General features: G+C 44.1%; 2 protein-coding genes across 2 annotated transcripts in view; both read left to right on the top strand.

Moving 5' to 3' along the window:
• LOC113592401 (zinc finger protein 154-like) overlaps positions 1-26,031 on the top strand; it is a 224,576-nt gene that overhangs the window by 144,009 nt on the left and 54,536 nt on the right. The window lies entirely within an intron of this gene.
• LOC106979707 (zinc finger protein 501-like) lies at positions 585-25,938 on the top strand. The gene is made up of 5 exons (XM_027037482.2): positions 585-851; positions 16,097-16,178; positions 20,386-20,828; positions 22,285-22,411; positions 23,274-25,938. The coding sequence occupies exons 3-5, from the start codon at positions 20,796-20,798 to the stop codon at positions 24,557-24,559; spliced, it is 1,446 nt and encodes a 481-aa protein (XP_026893283.1). The 5' UTR covers positions 585-851; positions 16,097-16,178; positions 20,386-20,795; the 3' UTR covers positions 24,560-25,938.

The raw sequence follows: 26,031 nt of genomic DNA, 5'->3' as shown, positions 1-26,031 counted from the left end.
TCTGTAGTAATTACAGAGCTCACCTTTTATTCCCGCTTCAGGGTAGCCCAGCCTCCCTCTACAATATTTCCTGTCATGACGCAACCTGTTTTTTCTCTTGTCCTTAATCAAGCATAGACCGATACAACGACTCTTCATACACTGCACAGTATATGGATTTGAACTGCAACGTGACATGTTAGCTTCTGCTACCAGTGGACACATTTTGTCTGAATGACTACGGATAAGTGCATTTGGATCTGTAGCCTCTGGGAGCAAACTGAACTTCACGAAGTCCGAAGTTAACACTTTTCCAAACGCTTGGGTGAACAGCTGCAGACAATACACAACACGCCCCAGAAACTTGAGTTCTACTCCTTGAGGAGGAAGGGACAAAGACCCTTCTACTCCCTTGGACTCGCAGACGCCATCCGCCAGGGCAGCTCGCGGCTGTAAACCCGTCCGCAGGTCGGCTGGGGAGCGCTCTTGCCCGAGGCACCGGAGTCCGTGGGAACTACATTACCCGGCAGGCTCCGCGTCTAACGGCCCCCTCGCCGAGCCAATGAAGGTTTAGCACAGGGGCCTTCCGTGTGTGACACCTAGCGCGGGGCGGGACTTCCGGCGTCCTCCTCCGGGCGGTCATTTTGGCTTCTCCCCTGTGTTCATCCGGGCAGAAGTTCCGGAGCGGTGGGTCTGCGCGGAGGTGACGTGCCGGAGAAGGAGTCGGAGGAGCCGTTGTCCCCGCCGCATAGAGGCGGGTCTGAGGCTCGGCGACACCGCCCGGGGCGCCCCGCACGAGGGCCTGCCCGCTCCCCGCCCCGCTCCGCCCAGAGGCCCGGATGGCGGCAGCCACGCTGAGGGACCCGGCTCAGGTAAACGCTGCGTTCCCCGGCCCCTCACCGCCTCCCAGGTCCTAAAGCGCCGGCGGAGGGGCGCCTGCTCACGTCCTCACGTCCCAGGCCTGACTGTCTGGGACAATAGGGCACGGGTAGGTGGGGTCCCGTTTCTGACAATGGCCGTGAACAAACATGACATCTCCGCTTCTCTGTTCAGCTTTACTGTTGTGGTTGTGATGAGGAGCGGGGGAGTGTTGCAGGCAGAGGAGCCGAGCCGTGCCGAGGCTGGGAGATGCGACTCAGCTGGCAGCGTTCGGGAAAGCTGGGGTCCGGTGTGCCTGCGAGGAACAGTGTTTGAGGCGGAGTCACACCTGGAATAGCAGGCCGAGGGTTCTACCTGCATCTCGGGATTCTGGAAGCTGTGGAGAACGGTAAAGAAAGGAGCGACACGAATTACGTCAGGGCTTTAAGAGCTTCTCAAAGGTAGTTGGTTGGAGGGTGGTGGAAACATTGAGGCGCTGGAAGGTTGACTCTTCAAGGACGCAGAGCTAGGAAGAGGAAACCCTAGGCACAGAGGTGAGGCATCCAGTCCCAGATTCACCTGGCTCACATGCCGGCCTGAGCGCACTCAAACCGACGTGGCCCTGTTCCTCTGGAACCTGCCTGTTAAAACATGGCTACGGACGCTCTCATGGAACCTGCACCGGTCCGTGTACGGTGTCCCGGGCCCACACTGGCTCCTCCCCCTCTTGTGTTCTCTGTCCCGTAGTGCCTGGGGACTCTCAGTGCCGTTCCTCCAGACCTTGGGTAGAGGGACCCTCGAGAAACCCCAGGCTTCCCCCCGCCCTGGGTCCATACCAGGGATTATATAGAGGTTCCGTTTTGTGTGCCTGAGGGAAACAGCCGAGGAAAGGTTATCTCCATACTGGCACACAAGAACGCTTAGAGCTTTAGGGAAGCTGGGAGCGTTAAAGAAACCACAGATTCCTTTTCCTTCAGGTGGGAACAAAGAGCAGTGAGACAGGATTCAGGACTGAAATGGCTGCCTGAGAAGTTGCTTATCTGTTCTGGAGGTGACTCGAGCTTTGGATTAGAGGACGGAGATGATCTTACCCAGGTCTTCCTCTGGCTTCACTGTGGAGAAAAGATCGTGAGGATGAGGGAAGAGGAAGGAAAACTAAGGTGGAGCCCAGTGTAACATTCCAGTTCAGGGTTCACAGAACAGAATGGTGGCTTAGGAGAAGTAACTGGATTCTGGATCTGTTTTTATTAAGGGCCAATTAGATTTCCTAACGTGGAAGGGAAGTCGCATGCTTGGTCTGCTGCTATTGCTGTAACAAAATACCATAAACTAGGTGATTTATAAACAGCAGAAATTTATTTCTCATAGTTCTGGAGGCTAGAAGTCCAAGATCAGGCTGGTCAGTTTCTGTGTCTGGTGAGGGCCTGCTTCCTAATTTCAGCCCAAAGGCCCCAGCTCCTAATACCATCAGCTTGTGGGGGGTAGAATGTCAAAATATGAATTGGGGTGGGAGACATAAACATTCTATGACAGTGGGAAAGTGAAGCACTTTCAGAGATGACCCTAGGGTTTTGATCTAAGCAATGGGAAGGATGAAAATTCCATCAATTGATATGGGAAAATTGGTCATAGAGTAATTTTCACTGGGGATATTGTGAACTTTGTTGTGGCTATTTTAAGATCTGAGGTGTTTCAGACACCACTGGGTAAAAGCATCAAGTAGGCAGCTGAACACCCATGTTTGGAAATCTGGGGAGGGCTTCGGGATGGAGACATCCAAAATATTGTGGCTACTGTATATGTCCAGGTAAGTGAGCTGTGATTACAAGAAGCAGTCTCTAGGCTATGATGGTAAAACCATTTTCAGACTAGGAAAGGGAAGTAGCCGAGGACTGGGCCTCTTGCTTGGATATCTGGTTGATGGCATTGAGTTTTACATACTGAAGTTAACAGAAGTGAGTAACATGAAGGGAGAAAACATTGAGGATGGTGTAGACTCATAGCCGATGAAGGGTACCAGGAGAAGAGTGGACATGAGATGGACACAGAAGCATAGGAGTTGGCCCATTAATACTCAGTCCTTGGAGCTAGTGTTTATTCCACTTAAGGGACTTCATGGATTTTGTGGCAACTTTGGTGGGGCCTGGGATATTTCATTCAGTATGGAGGATAAGATTAGGGGCAAATCTGGGAGAAACACTGGGACTCAGGTAGGTGACCAGTAGGGCTGGGCTTTGAATGAGGGGTTAAGTCAAAATCAGAAAGTTCTGACTGCAGAGGGCACAGCAAGGGCAGCACAGAAATGGAATGAGGCCATGGGTATCTGCAATCTGCAGGTCAGTCTGGGTTGTGGAGGTTGTAGCGAGAGACCAAGTTAAGCAGGAAGGACTACATACCAGGCTTCACAGCTGCCTCTGGCAGTGAGGATCATCAGAGGATCAATTGAATCTTGATTGAATTTACAAAAAACTCTCTGGGTACCATGCAGCAAGTAACATGGGGAGGCCAGGGAGATGCCTGTACCTTCCTGTGGAGCACGAAGTGGCTGTGGCTTCTAAGAAGCAGCAAGGGAGAACCTCTCTAGGAAATGAAGGTATTTAAAGGCAATCATACATGCTGTAGCTAACACACACACTCAAACACAGGGAATATGCATTCCCAGAAAAGATTTGAGTAATCCCAGAACCTCTGAGGTAAGGAGATTAGTGAAGGTCTTCCCCTGCACAGGGCCAGTTCTTAATGACTGGAAAAGTTGGCTTTTATTTATTTATTTATTTTTTAAATTCAAATGCCTACATCTCAACAAAAGATCACAGAGCATACAAAGAAATAAGGAAACATGGCCCAACCAAAGGAACAAAATAAATGTCTGGTAACTGGCCATATAGAAATGTAGGCCTCTGAATAACTTGGCAAAAATTTAAAACAGCTGTGCTAAAGATGCTTGGTGACTTAAGAGAACACAAACAACAATGTCAGAAAACAATTCATGCACAATGTGAGAATGTCAATAAAGAGATAGGGACTGTAAGAGAGAACCAACCAGAAATTCTAGAGCTGAAAAACAATTAAGCTGAAAACTTTACTAGAGAGGTTCAGTAGCAGACTTGATCAGGTAAAGAATCTACAAACTTGAAATCAGGTCATTTGAAATTGTCAAGTCAGAGGAGCAAAAAAAAAAAAAAAAAAAAAGAAGAAGAAAAGTAAAGAGAGCTTAAGGGGCATGTAGGATACTAGCAGCTGACCCATATATGCATTATGGCAGGCCCAGAAGGAGAAGAGAGGGACTTTATTTGCAAAACGTATCTAAGGACAAGTATCTAAAATACATAAAGAACATTTATAACTCGATAGTTAGAAACAGTTTTTAAAAACAGGCAATAGATTTGAACAGATATTTCAAAAAAAAGTTTGGCAAAAATTTACATAAAAAGATGCTGGAAAGAGTCATTAGGAAAATGAAAAACCCATAATGACTTAACCACTATGCACTTTTAGAATTGATAATGTCACAGAACCTGTTCTGGATCACCCGGCAGAAGAACCCAGCAGCACTCCGAGATGTTGGAAGGCTGGAGGTTTATTTTATGCTGGCAGGCTCAGGGGCGATCCCTCTCCAGAGGTCTGAGCCCCGAGCATAAGCAGAGGGAATAATTTATAGTTTGTTACTTCTGCATTCCACATTAGTAGTAATTTGGTGTCTGTGAGCGTGGCAAGTGGGGTGGGAAGAAGAACCCGGAAGGGAAGTCTTCAGTCGAGGACTGGAATTTCCCTATCAGTCCTGTTGGCCATCTTATAACAGATTTTTCCCTATCAGTAACATTAAAAACTGGCCATACCATCTTTTGTTAAGCATGTGGAGCAAATGGAACTCTCATCCGCTGATAGTAGGAAGGGAAATTGTACAAGCACTTTGTAAAGCAATTTGGCAGCATCTTTAAAATTAAACATACAGGGGTGCCTGGGTGGCTCAGTTAAGTGTCTGACCCTTGATGTTGGGTCGTGAGACCGATTGAGCTCTGTGCTGAGCATGGAGCCTGCTTGGGATTCTCTCTCCCTCCTTCTCTCTGCCCCTCCTCCCCTGGTGCACACACTCTCTCAAGATAAATATACATTTTTTTAAGTTTATTTTTGAGAGAATGCATGCATGTGTGAGCAGGGGAGGGGCAGAGAGCAAGAATCCCAAGCAGGCTTCACACCATTAGTGCAGAGGCTGATGTGGAGCTTGAACTCATGAACTGTGAGATCATGACCTGAGCCGAAATCAAGTTGGATGCTTAACCACTGAGCCACCCGGGTGTCCCAATAAATAAACATTTTTTTAAAGTTTATTTGATGGGGCGCCTGGGTGATGCAGTCGGTTAAGCGTCCGACTTCAGCCGGGTCATGATCTCGCAGTCCGGGAGTTCGAGCCCCGCGTCAGGCTCTGGGCTGATGGCTCGGAGCCTGGAGCCTGTTTCCGATTCTGTGTCTCCCTCTCTCTCTGCCCCTACCCCGCTCATGCTCTGTCTCTCTCTGTCCCAAAAATAAATAAAAACGTTAAAGTTTATTTGAGGGGCGCCTGGGTGGCTCAGTCGGTTAAGCGTCCGACTTCAGCTCAAGTCACGATCTCGTGGTCCGTGAGTTCGAGCCCCGTGTTGGGCTCTGGCTGATCGCTCAGAGCCTGGAGCCTGCTTCCGATTCTGTGTCTCCATCTCTCTCTGCCCCTCCCCCGTTCATGCTCTGTCTTTCTCTGTCTCAAAAATAAATAAACGTTAAAAAAAAAGTTTATTTATTTTGAGATAGCATGAGTCAGGTAGGGGCAGAGAGAGAGAATGCCAAGCAGGCTCCTTGCTGTCAGCACAGAGCCTGATGTGGGGCTCAAACTCACAAACTGAGATCATGACCTGAGCCAAAATCAAGAATTGGACACTTAACCAACTGAGCCACCCAGGCACCCCTAAATAAACATTTTTTGAAAATAAATAAAATTAAACATACAGCTTTCATACAACCCAGTCATCCCATTCCTAGGTATTTATCCGAAGGAAATAAAAGGATATGTTTATGCAAAGACCTGTGAACAAATGTTTAAAACAGCTTTACTTTTAATGGAAAAGGGGGAAAAAACTCAAAGTCCATCAAAAACAGTTTGAATGAATAAACAAATTGTAATACCTCTATATAATGGAATATCACTCAGGAATAAACAATTTTCTTTGTCAGCTGTAACAAAATACCATAGACTAGGTGGCTTAAAGAACAGAAATGTATTGTTCAGAGTTCTGGAAGCTGGGAAGGAAGTCCAGATTAAGTGCTTATTGCTTTGGTTCCTGATGAGGATTCTTCTTGGTTTGCAGATGGCTCTCTTGTGTCTTCACATGATGGAAAGACAGGGAGTGACAGTTCTCTGGTGTTCCCACTCCCCTCTTTTTTTATTGGAGTATAGTTGACATTAATTTTAGTTTCAGGTGTACAACATAATGATTTAACTATTACATACTTTACAGAATGCTCATTATAAGTGTACTATCTCTCACCAAAGTTATTACAATGTTAGTGACTATTCTCTATAATGTACTTTTCACCTTTGTAACTTGTTTTAGAGCTGGAAGGCTGTGCCTCTTAATCTGCCTCACCTGTTTTGTCCATCACCCCACACTCTTCCCTTTTGGCAACCACTAGTTCTCTGTATTTATAAGTCTGCCTCTGTTATTGCTGTTGATAGTTTTGTTTTCTACATTCCATAGATAACTGAAATCCTATCTTACTTGTCTTTCTGTGACTTATTCCACTTGGCATAATACCCTCTAGGTCCATCCTTGTTGTAAATGTCAAGATTCCTTTTTTTTGTTTTTAAGGTAATCTCCATGTCCAGTATAGGGTTTGAACTCATGACCTGGAGATCAAGAGTTGCACTGTCTACCAGCTAAGCCAGCCAGACACCCTATGATTTTTTTTTTAATGGCTAAGTAATATTCCCGTGTGTGTGTATCATGTCTTTATTCATTTATATATCAGTGTACACTTAGATTGTGTCCATATCCTATTTATTGTAAATAATGCTGCAGTAAACAGGGATGTATATATCTTTTTGAATTAGTGTTTTCATTTTCTTCAGGTAAATACCCAGAAGTGGAATTACTGGATCATATGGTTTTTCTATTTTTAGTTTTCTAAGGACCCTCCATACTGTTTTCCAGAGTGGCTGTACCTCTTTACATTCCACCCCACAGTGCACAAGAGTTCTCTTTCCTCTATTTCATCATCTTGTTATTTCTTGTCTTTTTGATACTGTTTTGACTGGTGTGAGGTGATATCTCATTGTGGATTTGATTTGCATTTCCCTGATTACATTGAGCATCTTTTCATGTCTGTTGGCCATCTGTATGTCTTCTTTGGAAAAATGCCCATTTGGGTCTTCTGCTAATTTTTAATTGAATTGTTTCAGGTGTTTTGGTGTTAAGGTGTGTGAATTCTGTATATATTTTGGATATTTAGTATTGGGGTATTTGGAGTATAATATATATGTTATATATATTATGTATACATATATATATTATATTTTTTGGATGTATCACTAGCAAATATTTTTTCTAATTCAGTAGGTTGCCTTTTTGTTTTGTTGATGGCTTTGCTTTGCAAAAGTTTTTTAGTTTGATGTGGTCCCAATTGTTTATTTTTGCTTTTGTTTCCCTTTTGTCCCTTTTACTTTTGTTTTTGCTTTTGTCTCCCTGAAGAAACATATCCAGAAAAATGTTGCTAAGGCTGATGTCAAAGAAATTATTGCATATGTCTTTTAATTTTATGGTTTCAGGACTTACATCCAAGTCTTTAATCCATTTTGAGTTTTTAGTTTGTTTTGTTCTGTTTTATTGTTTTATTTTGAGAGAGAGTGTATGCATGTACTCTGGGGTTTGATCTCATGAACCATGAGATCATGACCTGAGCTGAAGTCCAAGAGTCAGACACTTAACCAACTGAGCCACCCAGGTGCCCCCCACCCATGTTGAGTTTATTTTTATGTATGGTGTAAGAAAGTGGTCCAATTTCGTTCTTTCGTATGTAGCTGTCCAGTTTTCCCAACACCATTTATTGAAGAGACTTTTCTTCATTGTGTATTCTAGTCTCCTTTGTCACAGAGTGACCATATAAGCATAGGTTTCTCAGCTCTATTCTGTTCCATTTTTGTGCCAGTACCATACTGTTTTGATTACTATGGCTTTGTAGTATGGTTTGAAATCTGGTGTATATTTCCAGCTCTGTTGTTCTTTCTCAAGCTTGCTTTGGCTATTTGTGGTTTTTTGTGGTTCCATACAAATTTTTGGATTCCTTGTTCTAGTTTTGTGAAAAATACTATTGGTATTTTGGTAGGGATTGCATTGAATCTGTGGATTGCTTTTGGTAGTATGGACATTTTAACAATGTTAATTCTCCCATTCCATGAACATGATACATGGTATGTCTTTTTATTTATTTGTGCTGTCTTCATCAGTGTCTTATAGTTTTCAGAAAACAAGTCTTTCACCTCCTTATCTACATTTATTCCTAGGTACTTTACACTTTTTGATGCAATTATAAATGGAATTGTTTTCCTAATTACTCTTTCTGCTGGGTTTTTATTAGTGTGTAGAAACACAACAGATTTCTGCATATTAATTTTATATCCTGCAAATTGACTGAATTCATTTATTAGTTGGAGTCTTTAGGGTTTTCTGTATATAGCATATCACCTGCAAATAGTGACAGTTTTACGTTTTTCTTCCAACTTGGATGCTGTTTAGTTCTTTTTATTATCTGAATTGAATGAAGGTGGTGAGAGTAGATGGTGAGGAAAGCTTTCAGCTCTTCACCATTGGGTATGATGTTAGCTGTGAGTTTTTTCATATATGGCCTTTATTGTGTTGAGGAATTTTCCCTCTAAACCCACTTTGTTGAGAGTTTTTATTATGAACGGATGTTAAATTTTGTCAAATGCTGTTTCTGCATATATTGAGATGATTATATAATTCTTACTTTCCATTTTGTTAATATATTGTATCATGTTGATTGATTTGCAGGTATTGAACCATCCTTACATCCCTGAAATAAATCCCACTTGTTGTGGTGAATGACCTTTTTCATATGTTGAATTCAGTTTCCTAATTTGTTGAGGATTTTTGTATCTGCGTTCATCAGGGATATTGGTCTGTAGTTTTCATTTTTTGTGGTGTCTTTGGTTTTGTATCAAGGTATATGCTAGCTTTGAGGATGAGTTTGGAAGCATTCCTTTTCTATTTTTGGAGTAGTGTGAAAAGGATAGGTATTAACCCTAAACGAAATATTTGGTAGAATTCACCTGTGAGGCCATCTGGTCCTGGACTTTTGTTTGTGGTGAGGTTTTTGATTACTGATTTAGTTTTGTTACTAGTAAACAGTCTGTTCAAATTTTTTATTTCTTTGTGATCCAGTCTTGGAAGGTTATATATATATATATTTTAGGAATTTATCCATTTCTTCTATGTTGTCCAATTTGTTGGCATATAATTAATCCTTTATATTTCTATGGTGTTAGTTGTAACTCCTCTTTGATTTCTGATTTTGAGTCCTCTCTCTTTTCCTTTATGAGTCTGTCTAAAGGCTTATCTCTTTTATCTTTTCAAAGAACTGTCTCTTAGTGTCCCTGATCTTTTCTATTGTTTTTCAGTCTTCATTTCTTTCTACTCAGATCTTTATTATTATTTTTTTCATTCTACTAACTTTCGACCTTGTTTGTTCTTCTGGTTACTTTAAATATAAGGTTAGATTGTTTGAGATTTTTCTTGTTTCTTGGTAGGTCTGTATTGCTATAAACTTCCCTCTCAGAACAGCTTTTGCTTCATTCCAAAGATTTTGAACTGTTGCATTTCCATTTTTATATGTCTCCAGCTGTTTTTTAATTTCTTTGACCTATTGGTTTAGTAGCATGTTGTTTAGCCTCCACGTGTTTGTGTTTTCCATTTTCTTTTCTTGTAATTGATTTCTAGTTTCGTACTGTTGTTGGAAAAGACACTTGATATGATTTCAATCTTAAATTTACTGAGACTTGTTCTGTGGCCTAACATGTAATCTATCCTGGAAAATGTTCCAGATGCATTTGAAAAGAATGTATTCTGTTTGGAAATGATGTTCTGTGTATATCTGTTAAATCTATGTGTCTAATGTGTCTTACTGATTTTCTCTCTGGATGATCTGTCCATTGATGTAAGTGGAGCATTGAAGCCCCTTTTTTAAGAAGAAAAAAAAATTAAACATTTATTTATATTTGAGAGACAGAGAGAAACAGAGCACAAGCTGGGGAGGGTCAGAGAGAGAGGGAGACACAGAATCCAAAGCAGGCTCCAAGCTCTGGGCTGTCAGCCCAGAGCCCATCACGGGGCTTGAACTCACAGACCGCGGGGTCATGACCTGAGCCGAAGTCAAGACACTCAACCGACTGAGCCACCCAGGAGCCCCGAAGTCCCCTTCTATTACTGTATTGTTAGTTTCTCCCTTTATGGCTGCCAATATTTGCTTTATATTTGTAGGTGCTCCTATGTTGGTTTCATAGATATTTACAGTTATTCTATTCTCTTGTTGGATTAATTCCTTTATTTATAGTTATGCATGACTTTTGTCTTTAACAGTCCATGTCTTAAAGTCTACTTTATTATTATAAGTATTGCTACCCCAGCTTGTTTTCACTTCGGTATGCATGGAATATGTTTTTTCATTCCTCTATTTTCAGTGTGTATGTCTTTAGATCTGAAGTGAGTCTGTTGTAGGCAGCGTATAGATAGGTCTTGTTTTTTTTTTTATCCATTCAGTCACCCTACATCTTTTGATTGGAGCACTTAGTCCAGTTACATTTAAAGTAATTATTGGTAGGTATGTACTTAAATGCATTTTGTTTTTTTTCTTTTGTGCTCTTCCCTTGTGATTTGTTGGCTTTCTTTAGTATTACAAGTTTTTAAGTTGGTGGTCATGTAAATTCTAAAAGCACTACATTTATTACTCTCTCCCCCCACGAAGTTTTATGTACATAATGTCATATTTTACATCTTTTTGTATATATTGTTTAACCAATTTTTGTAAAAGAAAATTAATAAAACCAAAATTTTACTACTTTTGCTGTTTAGCCTTCATACTAGCTTTATAAGTCATTGATCCACTACCTTTATTATATACTTGTCTTACCAGTAAAACTTTTCCTTTCATAATTTTCTTCTAGTTATATGTTTTTCTCTTTTCTGCTTAAAGAATTCCCTTTAACATTGCTTGTAAGGCCAGATGAGTGGTGATGAACTTTAACGTTTGTTTGTCTGGAAAAGTTTTATCTCTTCTTCAATTCTGAATGATAACCTTGCTTGGTAAAGTTCTTGGTTGTAGGTTTTTTTCCTTTCAGTATCATGCCACATGCCACTCCCTTCTGGCCAGAAGTGTTTCTGCGGAAAACTCAGCTGATAGCCTTATGGAGTCTCCATTGTATGTAGGTAACTGTTAGCTTTGCTTTTGCTGCTTTTAAGATCATCTCTTTAGATTTTGTTTCTACTTTAACTGTTATGTGTTTTGGTGTGGACCTGCTTGGGTTCATCTTGTTTGGGGCTCTCTGTGTTTCCTGGGATTGGTCATCAGTTTCCTTTCCCCAGGTTAGGGAAGTTTACACCATTTTCTCTCTTCCTCTGAGACTCTGCAAATGTTGGTACAGTTGAGGTTGTCCCAGAGGTCCCTTAACCTATCCCAGTTTTAAAAAATACGTTTTTCTTTTGCTATTCAGCTTGAGTGCTTTGCACTGCTGTATTTCCACTGCCGTGTCTTCTGGCTCACTGATCCATTCTGCTGCATCTTCTAATTTGTGAATTCTCTCTAGTATAGTTTTCATTTCAGTTATTGTATTTTTCAGCTCTAGTTCTTTTTTATATCTCTTTATTGAAGGTCTCACTGAATTCATCCACTCTTCCGCCAAGACCAGTGAGCATCTTTATGACCGTTACTTTGAACTCTTTATCAGGTAGATCGTTTCATTTAGTTCTTGTCCCAAGGTTTTGTTGTGTTTCATATTTGAAACATACTCCTCCTCTTTTCACATTTTGTCTGACTCCTCGTGTTTGTTTGTATGTATCAGGTAGAGTGTACAGCCATACCACCCTGAATGTGCCCGGTCTCATCTGTATGTATTAGTAGATCAGCTACGGGGGTTCTGGTCTTGAAAAGAATGACCTTTTATGTAGAAGGCATCCTGTGGGGCCCAGTAGCCCAGTCCCCAGGAGCAGTTGCTGCAGGGTGTGTCCCCTGTGTGTGCTTTATGAGCTCTTTTGTAACTGGGCCAGGACTGCTGTGGGCATGCTAGTGGGTGGGGCTGGCCCTCAGCCCATCTGTGTGCAGTGACCAGCCGTGACTACTACAAGCATACTGGTGGGCAGGGCTGGTCCCTGGTGTGGCTGGCTGAGAGGCCAAGCTGTAGCTGCTGCTGGTATGCTGGTGAGGGGGGCCGATCTCTCCTCCCTGGGGCAGGACAGGAGATGCTTTGGAGAGGTGCCTGTCTGGGGCTGCCTGCTGGCTGAGGCAGGGCAGGAGCTGCTTTGGACAGGTACCTGCTAGGGTGAGTAGCTTAGGTCGAGTGGGTTTGCAGGGGGATGCCAGGAAGGGGGGAGGGTCTAGCAAGGTAGCACTGACAGTCCAAACTGACTCCCGCAAGCATCCAGTCAGCTAGGCTGAAGGAGAGCAAGAAAAATGGCTCCTGCCAGCACTTCTCTTCCTTAAAAAGGCTTCTACAGATCCTTGCTCCTCTGGCATATGCTCTAAAATTAGTCAGTAAATCTTCATATGTAATACAGTTATTTTTCAAACTTCTGCCTTTTGTCCTGGGTTTCAGCCTGAGTGTTATGGTATGCTGGCCCTTTAAGAACAGAATCTCAGTTTCCTATATAGCCTTCTGGCTCTCCCATTACCAGAGTTAAGCTCTGCTCATTTCCAAGTCAGGCATTGTGGGGCTCATCTTCCTGGTACAGGTCCCCAGGACCAGGGGTGCCGGATGTGGGGATCGATCCTCTCATTCCTCAGAGAGGACCTCTGTGCCTGTGGTATCCCTCCTGCTTGTGGCTTGCCATGCTTGGGGTTTGGTTATGGACCATATCTCTGCTCCTCCTACCCTTCTCGATTTGGCTTTTTGTCTTGAGCCGTGGAATAAGTGTTCTGGTGGCCTTAAAGTCATTTTCAGAGTGAGTTGTGTTATACTTAGTTGTTGCCTTGTTGCGTTTGTGGGAGGAGGTGAGCCATGCTGCTCTGCCATCTTCCTCTGTTGTCTCTTACGTGGTATCACTAATCTCTTGATGAGAGTCCCAGCCAGATGACCTTATCTAACATAATTACCTGTCCGTACTCCACCTTCTAATTCTACTACATTGGGTTTGGGGGTTCAGCCTATGAATTTGGGGGGCACGTACCCACTACATAACAGGAATGAAATGTGGCTATATGTAATAACGTGGATGAATCTCTAAATAACTATGCTGAGTGGAAAAATTCAGACAAAGTGAACACACAGCATGGTTGTGTTTAAGATTCTTGAAAATGCAAACTAATGCATTATAACACAGGCAGATCAGTTGTTTCCTGAGAATGGTGGTTGAATGGGGGAGAGATGTAGTGGAAAGGGTTGTAAGAAAATTTTGGATGGTGATGAATATGTTTCCTGTCTTGATTGTGGTGATGGTTTCAGTGGTGTAGGTCTACGTTAAAACTCACCACACTGTACACTTTAACTGTATTCAGTTATTATAATTCAATAAAGCCACGAAAATACAGATAAATAAAAAATACTTTTGCTTCTAGCAAAATAAAGAATGTATCTGAGGAGAATGGTTGGAATGAAAGCAATAAGGAGAAGAAACTGTAGCTACCAGCATCATATCCTGAAGAAGAGAGGAAACTGCATTTGTTTCTTCTTTCTCTCCCTCTGCACAGGGGTATCAGTATGCAGTTAAGGATAAAGCAGAACCCCCCCTAAAAAGATAAGAGTTGTTGGAGTCAATATCATACCATTAGGGCTTGAGGGGGATCCAGCACCAGATACTCCTAAAACCATATAACCCAGTGTTCCTAATGAGAGGGAAGTTTGTGCTGGATTTTGGGAATTATAGTCATTTTTAAGCCAATGGGATAGGCAGAAAACTGCCCCACTTAAATGTCCTTGTCTTTTTTAGGTTTATTTATTTATTATTTTGAGAGAGAGAGAGAAAGGGCACGTGCACAAGTTGGGGAAGGGCAGAGAGAGAATCCCAAGCAGGCTCTGTACTGTCAGCACGTGGAGCCCGACTCAGGCCTCGATCTCACAAACCCGGAGATCGTGACCTGAGCCGAAACCAAGAGTTAGATACTTAATTGACTGAGCCACCCAGGTGTCCCTTAAATGTCTATGTCTTAATGTCGGATTACACAGCAAAGGAGAGTTAAGGTAATAGGTAGAATTAAGAGTACTAATCCACTGACCTAGAAATGGGGAGATGATGCTGGATTACCTGAGCCTGCCCAGTATGATTGTAAGCGTTCTTACATGGGGAAACGATAGGCAGAAAATGGAAAAAGTTCAAGTGATGCAGGGTGAGAAAGACTCAGCTGGCCGTTTCTGGCTTTGAGATGAAAAGGGGCCATGAGCCCAGGTCTGTGTGTGGCCTCTGAAACTGGAAAAGGCGAAAGAATAAATTCTTTCCTAGCGCCTCCAGAAAGGAAGGCAGCCTTGCTGACTCCAGTGGAGACCCGTTGTGGACTTCTGACTTCCAGAACTGTAATTCAATGTTTGTATTGTTTAAGCAGCAACAAAAAAGTCAAAAGGCCAGTTTCACATGTTAAAATGATACCCAGTTGAAATTGTGCATTATCAGTATACTTAGGGTTGCCAGATTTAGAAAATAAATATGTATTTTTTACTATAAGTATGTCCCATGCAATAGACCTTATAAAGTTGTTCATTACTCATCTAAAATTCACATTAAACTGGGTATCCTATTCTGTTAGGGAATTCTAGATATATTAGAAAGCACTGTGAGCATGTTTTGCTATTTTAAGAATCCTGGTTATTCTTTATGATGAAGAAGGATAAAACAAATGCATTTATTACTTAGCTGACTGCTGGTAGGATAACCTAGGATAAGATCTGAAAGTGTACACAAAAGTGTCCAGTTAGCTTCAGGCTATTAGGAGAACCTTGTGAGTGACTTGGAGAACATTCTGGGGCCCTGATACAGGTATGCAGATGCACTACTGAGTGTCAGAATAATCAAATCGTTTATGAATCACAGTTTGATCAGCGTTAGGAGCACCCAGAAACACCCCTTACTTGTCCCTTTTCCATGCCCTACCCAACCACAAATATTCAAACAAAAACATGCACACATCCCCCTCTCGTGCTTTACTTAATAGAAGATTATGACCCGAAGTTTCAGCAGTGGGAAAGTTACCGATCACATCCACAACTACCTAATGCTCCATGAGGATTTATTCAATTCCCAGTTGATAGATGTTAGGTTGATTCTGTGATTCTCCTCTTTGTCATTAAAAAACAATGTACAGGGGCGCCTGGGTGGCGCAGTCGGTTAAGCGTCCGACTTCAGCCAGGTCACTAGCTCGCGGTCCGTGAGTTCGAGCCCCGCGTCAGGCTCTGGGCTGATGGCTCGGAGCCTGGAGCCTGTTTCCGACTCTGTGTCTCCCTCTCTCTCTGTCCCTCCCCCGTTCATGCTCTGTCTCTCTCTGTCCCAAAAACAAATAAAAAACGTTGAAAAAAAAATTAAAAAACAATGTACATAAAATAGCTTTGTAATTATGAAAGACTTGGTCTTATGGTTATTACTAAATTGAAACAGCTTGTTATGTGAGCAAAGAAATTTTCTGGTATAACGACCCAGTGTTCCTTCTTTGTCACTAGAGTCTTCTCATTCAATTAAATCAGCCTCTAGCACACTCTCTAAATTGGTTGATAAAGTAGTTTCTTTTAACTTAAATATTGTCTTCCTCATTCAGACTAGAGTTGATATCTTTGGAAATTCCTTGCAGTTTTCTCTATAATTTTATGACTTAATATTGACATTCCCATGAGAGTGCCAGTTTGTTGAGCAGAAACAGGAGTGGGGGGCGGGGGTGGGAATGTATACATTTTTCCTGGGATATTGCAGATTGGAAGGCTTAGGAGGCATAGGAAATTTAGTCAGCATCTGTGATATTAATGTAATGTGTTTGAGCTTCGTGGTCTGGGCTTTTGACTGCACATTGTCTTTGTTCTTTACAGGTCCAAGCAGTGGGTTCAGTACCTTCTCAGCAGTGGACCCTCTTCCTGTGAAGCCAGAGCCATATGCACCATCCTGATCCTGGTATGTTTGACTCTTTTTACTCATTTACTTGTGTTTTTTCCTTTTGGGTAACCCTGACTCACAAACACCTCTCTTCTCTTGTGTCTGCATGCTTCTCAGCATTTCCTCCCATTGTGCTCATTAGCAGTGACAACTTGTTTTTCAGTTCTGCTTGAGGGCAAGGAAAACATCTTTTTCCAAATACAGGCTCTGGGCTCTAAGTTCCTTCCAGAATATAAACTGTCATTTGAGCTGCAGGGAATTTTGCTTTCAGTGTTGAATGGCCATTGTAGGATACAAAAGAAGCTGTTGTATGAGCAATTATCCAAAGACAGAATTTCATGAAAATGTAAATGTATGTCTTTTTCAGATTTTGAGAGTTTAACGGTAGGAATCCAATGCTGATCTGAATTTTAAGCTAACGCCCAAAATGTTTATTTTGTAAACACTGGGTGAAAAATGTTTTGTGTGAAGGTATGGACAGTGCATATGGACCTTGAGGAGTATAAATCTCTAAATTGACTAAATAGTATTTTAATCTAATGCTATGAACGATGCAGAAAAGGTCACATGTCTTGTGTAGGGACCTGTTTCCCTTTATGTTCTTATCAGAAGAAGGTAAAAATGTGAGAAAGCTAGAGGTTGGTTTGTGTAGTTTGAGCTCAGTTCCAACTTTCTTCTGAGGGAGGGTGGATTGAGAACACTACTCATTTCTAAAAAGTTTCTGCTTTTATCAGATGGATGCTCAGGAAGGCTTCTTTCTGCCTATGTTGATTCTTACGCCAAAGTAGCTTATTTTAGGCCATCAACAGAAACACTTTGGGTACAAATTTGGTTCCAGACCACTGCAATAAAGCAAGTCAGATGAGTCGTTGGTTTCCCACTACATACATAACTGTTGTCTTTACAGTATATAATAGCATTGTCTTAAAAACAGTATACATACCTTGAGAAATACTGTCTTCTAAAAAAAAAAAACATTAACCCTCATCTGAGCTGTTAGTGAGTCATAATCTTTTTGTTTATGACCCTGAACGTGGGGGTGGCTATGGCAGTTTATTAAAATAAGGCAGTGAAGTTGCCATCTCAGTGGATCTTCCTGTCACAATTTCGCCAAAGCACACGATGCTGTTTGATAGCATCTTATCCACCAACTGGATTTCTCTAGTCTTCAGTCCTCTCCCCAGAGTAGGTTCCCCCTCAAGCAACCAGTTCTCTGGTCATCCACTTGCGGTTTTATTGTGAGCTTGTCCCTTGCAGCAATTTGGTCACATCTTGTCTACTACTTTTTTTTTTTTTTCTTAACATTTATTTATTTTTGAGACAGAGAAAGACAGAGCATGAATGGGGGAGGGTCAGAGAGAGAGGGAGACACAGAATCTGAAACAGGCTCCAGGCTCTGAGCTGTCAGCACAGAGCCCGATGCGGGGCTTGAACTCACACACAGCAAGATCATGACCTGAGCCGAAGTCGGACGCTTAACCGACTGAGCCACCCAGGCGTCCCGCATCTCGTCTACTTCTAATTCTAGTTCTCTTGCCATTGCCAGTGCATCTGCAGTGACTTCTTCCAAACTCCTGCTACCGATGAATGGCAGCTAAATGGAATTCCAGAAAGATTTCAGTTTACTTTTCTGGCCTTACAAATCATATTCTTAAGACTTGAAAGTCAAAATTACTCCTTGATCCACAGGCAACAGAATGGATGTCGTGTTAGCAGGCATGAGACATTAGTCTCATCATACATCTCCATCAGGATGCTTTGTCACTGAGCAGTGATATTTTGAAAGAGATCTTTTTTTCTGAGCACTGTGTCTCAGCAATGGGCTTAAAATATTCAGTAAACCAGGAGCACTTGGGTGGCTCCGTCAGTGAGCGTCCGACTTTGGCTCAGGTCATAATCTCGCCGTTTGTGAGTTTGAGCCCCACATCAGGCTCACCGCTGTCAGACTGTCAGTGCAGAGGCCTGCCTCTTTAGATCCTCTGTCCCTCTCTCTGCCCCTCCCCCACTTGTGCTCTCCCCAAAGTAAATAAATATTTTTTAAAAAATTATTTAGTAAGCCATATTATAAACAGATGTGCTGTCATCCAGACTTTGCTGTTCTATTTATACCACGGGCAGAGTAGAATTCCTAAGGGCTTTTCAGAATGATACGTGAGCCTTGGCCCTAACAAGCTTGACTTTTCCAGCTATGAAAGTGCTAGATGGCCATCTTGCAGTCGAAGGCTGCTCGGTCTGCATTTGGAAAATCCGTGGTTCAGTGTCACCACCTTCACGAACGATCTCCGATCTCCGCTAGGGCTACCAGAGCACTTGCTGCAGCTTCTGCATCAGCACCTGCTGCCCCACCTGGTCCTTTGCTGTTAGGAGACGGCTTCTTTCCTTCAGTGTCACGAGCCAACCTCTGCTAACTTCAAACTTGTGTTCAGCAGCTTCCTCACCTCCCCTGGCCTTCATAGAAGGGAGAGAGTTAGGGCCTTGCTCTGGATTAGGCTTTGGCTTAAGGGAATGTTGTGACTGCTTTGAGCTTCTGTCCAGAGCACTAAAACTTTCTCTGTATCCGTAGTAAGGCTGTCCTGTGTTCTTATCATTTGTGTGTTCACTGGAGTAGCACTTTTAAGTGCTTATTTTTGAGAGAGAGGGAGATAGAGGATCCAAAGCAGGCTCTGCACTGTCAGCGCAGAGTCTGATGCAGGGCTTGAACTCACAAACCACGAGATCATGACTTGAGTTGAAGTTGGATGCTTAACCAGCTGAGCCACCCAGGCGCCCCTGGAATAGCACTTTTAATTTCCTTTAAAGACTTTGTGGGTTTTTTGCATTCATAATTTGGCTACGGGGTTAGTTTTTGGCCTGTCTCGGCTTTCAACATACCTTCCTTACTAATCTTAATCATTTCTAGCTTATGATTTCAATGAGAGAGACTTACAACTCTTCTTTTCATCTAGAAGCTATTGTAGGACTATTAATTGGGATAGTTTCAATATTGTGTCTCAATAAGGAAGCCTGATGGTAGAGCAGTCAGAATACCACAGCATTTATAAATTCTAGGTGGCCCTTTGAAATAGGGCCCATTACCTGCAAATCCCAAACCTGTTAAGTATTTCACAAGAGAGTCATGAGGTTTAGGATGTTTTCTAATTGAATGTCCAAAAAGATTATTCTTGGTGCATGTACTGTTTGTCCCCCGTCCCCCCGGAACTGTGAGAAACTCTTAGCATCAACACACAACAGGTTTCTCTCAGCCTTTCATACCATATCCTTTAAGTAGCAAATCATGGGGCACCTGGGTGACTCAGTTGGTTAAGTGTCTGACTTCGGCTCAGGTCATGATCTCCTGGTTTGTGAGTTCGAGCCCTGCATCAGGCTCTGTGCTGACACCTCAGAGCCTGGAACTGCTTGTGATTCTCTCTCCCTCTGTCCTTGCCCCTCCCCCATTCACGTTCTGTCTCTGTGTCTTGAAAATGAAGAAACATTAAAAAAATGTAACTATCAAATCACAAATCATGTTCTTTGCCAACTCGATTCAGGAGTATATACATCAAAATATCCTTAATGAGTCTATATCTTTATCTGTTTAAGCCCCCTACATAGATAAAATATACAGTTTTATTTGCTGCTTTCTCAGACACACGGAGTAACTCAGAACTACCTCTACAGAAGTGAGTACTCGTGCACGGTGCTCCTGTCTTTCTGTTCTCTCTTCTCAGTCCTTGCATAGGTAATCCTCTTACAGTAGGTGCTACGTAAAGCCGTAGGAGCTAGTGAGCACAACTGGTGTCGGTCAAATCTCTAACGTGACATAGAATTCGCTTTGGAGCCTTCTGTTTTATAACCCACATCTCTTGAGAACCCTAATAACATTTGCAGAGTGTGGAGAAAGTTCTGCATGGAGAATTGGGCTTGGAAAGCCTTGGAATCCCTTTCATTTCCAAGTGTGTGAGGCTATAATGGTCTCTGTCATACTCCTCTGTAAGTGGCTGTAAAACTGGACCAAATACCAGAATCCGTGGCCTTCGGGTGTTGGAAAAAAGCACTGACTGGGCGGTGACCCTTGAGAAAACAAAACCATGGCAGATGAGGTCCCACACGCTATGTGAATGACAATGGAATGCTGTGTGCATTTGGATCTGTAACCTTTGGGGGCATCTGGGATAGAACTTGTCGCCTCTGGGAGCACATGGACTTCATGAAGTCTGAAGCAGCATCATTGTTGCTAACCCTTTAGGTGAGCAGTTGCCGGCAACTCCCCAGGAACCTGGCCTGGCCTGTTGAGGAGCAAAGCTGCTTCACCCGTGTTCCAGGAGGTTCTGATGTGCGGTGCCCTTCGCAGAGGCCCACGGAGCTGTGAGAACCACACTGCCCAGAGGACCCTGCACCAAGCGACGTCAGCGTGGAGCCAATGAAGGTCCAGGAGACGGGCGTTTCCACGTGTGCCAACTCCTCAGGGTGGAACTTGCGGGGTCCTGGTGGCAGTCATTTTGGCAGCTCTCGAATCCATTTCCTGGTCAGAGGCTCCAGAGTGCTGGGTCGAGACGAGGTGAGGACTGCAGCGGCCCGAGAGGAGGTGTCCCCACTGCTCAGAGGAGGGTCTGAGACGCCGGACCGCTCCCAGCCCTGCTCTGCCCACAGAGTCCGATGGCGGCGGCCGCGCCCAGGGACTCAGCTCAGGTAAATGCACAGACCCCGGGGTCCCAGACAGGGAGGCGCTCGTGGGCGGGGGCCATGTGTCTGAGCACCCGCTTGCAAGCTCCAAACCGAGGTGTGAGTTTTGTGCGTGCGTAAGCAGAATATGAGGCAGAGTCATGCCTAGACTTACAGGCCAGGGGTGGGAGTGGGGGGTCAGAGGAACAGTGGAGACCAGATCTCGTTGAGCCCCACCCTCTACAGATGAAGCACTTTTAGAACGTATCGAAGTAAGAGGAGGGTGTTCAGGACCCTGGAGAGACATTAAACTAGAGGTTATGTGGGGGGAGGCCTTCTCCATTCTAGCGGTAAGATGAGGTTGTCCTGGGGCACAGCTACCCGTTTGCCGGAGCTGTGAGTATCCAGAGAAATACAAATGTTCTTTCATTCTGATGGTCTGGATCTTCTCTTACCCATGCTTCGTAGCTGCAGAAAACATACGGGGAAGGTTAGCAGGGAGGCTACATAGATGTAAATTGTGGCCATGGAGGTAAGGGGAGTTGTTGGATTTTAACTTCCTTCTTCAGGTAGAACCAATCTGATTTTCTACTGTGGAGAGTGAGTTAGAATAAAGCCCTAGGGGCCACCCCTGTCTCTTTGTCTCAGAAAGCTTTGAGTGCAGGCACGAAGTGGGCAGCTGGATATAAAGTCTAAAAATTTGAGGTGGTTCAACATTAGATGTGTAGGTGGCGCTTTGTGTTGCATTTAGGAAGGGAAATTCTGATTATGGCAATAACATTATTAAGAGGCCAGGAATTTGGGCACTGAGTTCGAACCTGTTTCTTGGAGCAAGTGGCCTCTTAAACACGGGTAAGGGACAGAAGACTTTCAGGGGAAGAGTGGACATGAGCAGGCTGCTGCTTATTTGTGGCAAGCTCTCATGGAGCTCTCAGGGTCTTTAAAGACCTTGTAAAGTGAGGCTCTAAATCCAATATGATTAGTAGTATCCTTAAAAGAAGAGGAAATTGGAACACACAAAATGAAAGGCAGGTCTTCATAGTGGATTTGAGGTTGCCCTGGAAAGTGGGGTCCATCTTGCCAAGCACTCTGGATGCTGTGGGCTCAGTACTAGGGAGAGGCACTTACGGGGTAAAAGAGGTGTGTGAACTGAGGGACCCCCCCCCAGGCCTTCAGTATCAGGGACTTAAGTGGGAGGGTGGAGTCTATCTTTGGTTGTACCTGGCCGGTACACTGTGGAGGATTTCAGGGACATTGCCTGGTTGGGGGCTGGAGATGCCATGCCCACCCGAGCTTAAGATTATGTCTGTCTGCCCACATCATCCTTGTTCTTGTAGAGGGTTGGACATAGTGATTTACTGGCAGCAGGGCTTGGTATCTCCTCTCAGTCGGGCGGCCTGCGAGGAGGATGAGTGTGGGATAGATGTGTGGGTCCTGTGGAGAGGGGACTGTTTGTAGTTTCATCTCTCCCCCATTACGACAGGATACTGTGACCTTTGAAGACGTGGTCGTGTACTTCTCCTGGGAGGAGTGGGGTCTCCTTGATGAGACTCAGAGATGCCTGTACCACGATGTGATGCTGGAGAACTTTGCACTTGTGATCTCACTGGGTAAGACCCTCACCCCCACTCCATGGTATCCTGCCCCTCACATTTGGGTTGTAGAGATTGTAGGGACTGCCATCACCAGGGCCAGGCTCAGCAACTGCCCTCTTGCTGAGCCCACAACATCAGCGTCCAGCACTGTTGTCCACATCTGTGGCCCCTGCCCAGGTTTTTCCCCTCCTTCTAGCTCATGTTTCTTCTGGTCTCTGGCAGCAGTTGCTTGGAGGACCAGGGACTGTTTGTACACACAGTATTATTTTTGTTGCCAGTTTTTGGTCGTGTGCAGAATTGCTCTGGGGCATTGCTAGTCCCTGCCTGTCCTTGCCTCAGGGATTTGTGTCATCCAAGTCCTGCTTCACTCACCCAGGGTTTAGAAGAGTCCAGGGTCTTAGCAGGATGGCCCACCGGTGTATTTATGCCAGTGGTCGCACATGTCATTTCTGTCTTTCCTTCCCCCTTCCTCAGGTTTTGTCCCTTGCTGTTTCCTTCTTCCATACATCAACCTTTCTTCTCTACTGTTCCCAATGTTAGGTTATGCGTCCTTAGTCTTTGAATAGCATCTAGTCAGTTGCAACCAGATGTTCTGGTGCCTGGACATAAACTCCCACACAGCACTCCCAGCTGCAGGCCAGTGGCAGGGGTGCATTGGAGAACCTGCTTCTTCCTGTGCTGCTGCCCCCCCACCCCCAGTCTTGTGACATTAGAGTTCCAGGACTGCAGCCCTTTTACCAACCCGACCCCAGCACCCTCATCTTGAAAACACATCCAGTGGACTCGTTCTTTAGTGTGCCCGACAGACATTTGTGTTGAGCCCTCCCCTTCCACCAAAGATAGCATGCACTTCACACCAGCGTCTCTGGGCTTTCAGGTTGCTGGTACGGAATGGAGGACGAGGAGGCACTTTCTGTGCCACGAATGTCACTGGGCAAGGCTACAGATCCAGGTCCACCCGTGTGGAAAGCTCATCCCTGCGAGAAGTGTGTCTTGGTTGGGAGAGATATTCTGTACCTGGCAGAGGACCAAGGACCACATCCGGGCCAGAAATCCTACACCTGTGAGGCATGCGGGAAGCAGTTGTGGTTCAGCACAAGCCTTCACCAGCACCAGAAGCACAACGAAGAGAAGCCATTCAGGTGGGACATGGAGGTTGTGACAAGCTACAAGTTGCACGTGTCAGGGAAGCCCTTCCCCTGCGGGGAGATAGGGAAGGACTTCCTGGCCATATTGAGTCTCCTCCAGCATCAGGCCACTCTCAAAGGGGCAAAACCACACAGCAGCTTCGAGCACGGGGAGTCCTTTCAGGGCCGAAAAAGTCCGCACACATGCAGCGACTATGGGAAATCATTCAGCTGTGACTATAATAAACTTTTCCAGCCTCAGCAGCTTGACCCTAGAGAAAGTTCCCATGCCTGGGAGAACTGTGCGAAACCTTTTAACCAAAGCTCCATCCTGAGTAATTGCCAGAGAGCTTACCCAGCAACAAGGTCTTACGAGTGCAACGAATGTGGGAGATCCTTCAGCCAAAGCTACAACCTCATTCAACACCACAGAATTCACACTGGCGCAAGGCCTTACAAGTGCAGCGAATGTGGAAAAGCCTTCAGCTTCAAATTCAGGCTTGTGCAGCACCTGCAAATTCACACCAGAGTGAGACCCTATGCATGTGGCGAATGCGGGAAAGCCTTCAGCTACAGCTCTACCCTCATTAAACACCAGAGAGTTCACACGAGAGAGAAGCCTTACAAGTGTGGCGAGTGTGGGAATTCCTTCAGCCAAAGCTCCAACCTCATTCAACACCAGAAAATTCACAGTGGAGCAAGGCCTTACAAATGCAACGAATGTGCAAAATCCTTCAGCTACAAATGCAAACTTGTTCAGCACCTGCGCATTCACACTGGAGAAAGGCCTTATGAGTGTGGTGAATGTGGGAAATCCTTCAGCCACAGGTCCACTCTCAATCAACACCAGAGAATTCACACTGGAGCCAGACCTTATAAGTGCAATGAGTGTGAGAAATCCTTTAGCCAAAAGTCCAACCTCATTCAGCACCGGAGAGTCCACACAGGAGAAAAGCCTTACGAGTGTGGGGAATGTGGGAAATCCTTCAGCCAAAGCTCCCACATCATTCAGCACCGAAAACTTCACACCAGATAACCTCATGAGCTCAACAACTGTGGGGAAATGGCTCATAAGCTACATATATGTTACATATGTGCAGCAGATGTCGGTGGAAAGCCTTCATCTAAACGTCCGGCCTTGTTGGGCCCCAGAAGGTCCTGCCCAGAATATGGTATTTCATAGAACTAGAGACCTTGTGAGGGAGCCAGCTCTTGGCAATTGAACGTCACACACGTGTGAACGTCCACACTGGGGAGATTCCCCAAAACTCCTAGGTTTGTGGGGAAGCTTCCGGGAGCCCTGCATATTCTTACTCTGCTCTGCCAGGTTCCTCATTCAGGGCAGAGGTCCTTTCTCAACCACTGTCAGTGATGGGTGGGGGGGCATGTAACACAGCAAGTCCCTTCTTCCTCATTCGGGTTCTGACCCAGTTTTGACAGTGCCAAGGGGTTGAAATGAAAATACTGTTTACCTTCTAGACCTCCTTGCAGTGCACCACGAGGACATCGTATTTCTCTTCTGACCACCTGTAGGGCTCCCGCGAGAGTGGTTCCTCTTTCCCAGGGCTGTCGCACGATGTCGAGCATTATCATGGGGAAGCTGTTCCCGAGCACTGCAAAGGAATCATGTGCCTTCATGTGTAAAGTTCACTTTCTGGTGTCATTGGCTGGTTGTAAAACTACGATAGGAGCCAGGTTGAAAACCCGTGATTGTACAGAAACAGAAGATGGCAGGACTTAGGATATATAAACATCTAACAAAACTTGCGTCCACTGACATGCTGGTTTGTACACTCCACACCAGTGTTCCTCCTATAGTTGTGGAAATCAAGGCCATCGTGCCAATCTTAATTTTTAGCCCATCTCACAGATATTTGCTGCGTAGGCAAGAAAATGGCAATAGGATTAGAAAATCCCACTGAGATCTGTAGCTTTTCTGACCAGTTGCTGACCCAGATAGAAATGACCTTGAAACTCTTCTTTGATGCAGGGCATCCCTTCCCCAGGCATGAGGAAGGATGGCGGACTCTTGTGCAAAAATATAGGGGACCCAGACCTCTATTTGATTTTTTAAAAAAGCTTTATTGAGGTATAATTAACATGCTGTAAAACTGCACATATTTAAATTGTATACAAAACCATGGGTGGTAATAAATCTATATAACTCCTTTTATTTTGTGCCCTTTTTAAACCTCTACCCTGCACAGTAAATTATTTTGTATTTTTTACATGATTAGAGTCAAATGTTTTACTTTTTTAAATTGTGGTTTCCTTTATGCTGAATAATTTTGAGAGAGCACATTTTTTTATTGCTGAATGCTATTCTGTATGGATGTACCATGATTTTGCTTACCCCACTTACCTATGAGCTTGCTGATCACCACAAATAAAACTTCAAATGTACGTTTTGCTGAACCTCTTTGAACCTTCCCCATTTGTTGTTTATTGCCTTGCTCCTACTATATTACTGACCCTGCAGCCCATTACCACCACGAAAAAATCATTTCA

The sequence above is a fragment of the Acinonyx jubatus genome, chromosome E2 (assembly GCF_027475565.1).
Source record: "Acinonyx jubatus isolate Ajub_Pintada_27869175 chromosome E2, VMU_Ajub_asm_v1.0, whole genome shotgun sequence".
In the NCBI taxonomy this organism is placed as follows: Eukaryota; Metazoa; Chordata; class Mammalia; order Carnivora; family Felidae; genus Acinonyx; species Acinonyx jubatus.
Note: the sequence above shows the minus strand (reverse complement) of the source record. Positions and strands in the feature narration are given on the sequence as shown.

Excerpts from the sequence above, each read along its gene's own strand:
- LOC106979707 (XM_027037482.2), top strand. The coding sequence starts at position 20,796 with ATGGCGGCGGCCGCGCCCAGGGACTCAGCTCAG. Across the intron at positions 20,829-22,284 it reads CGCCCAGGGACTCAGCTCAG|GATACTGTGACCTTTGAAGA; the intron begins GTAAATGCACAG and ends CCATTACGACAG. Across the intron at positions 22,412-23,273 it reads TGCACTTGTGATCTCACTGG|GTTGCTGGTACGGAATGGAG; the intron begins GTAAGACCCTCA and ends CTGGGCTTTCAG.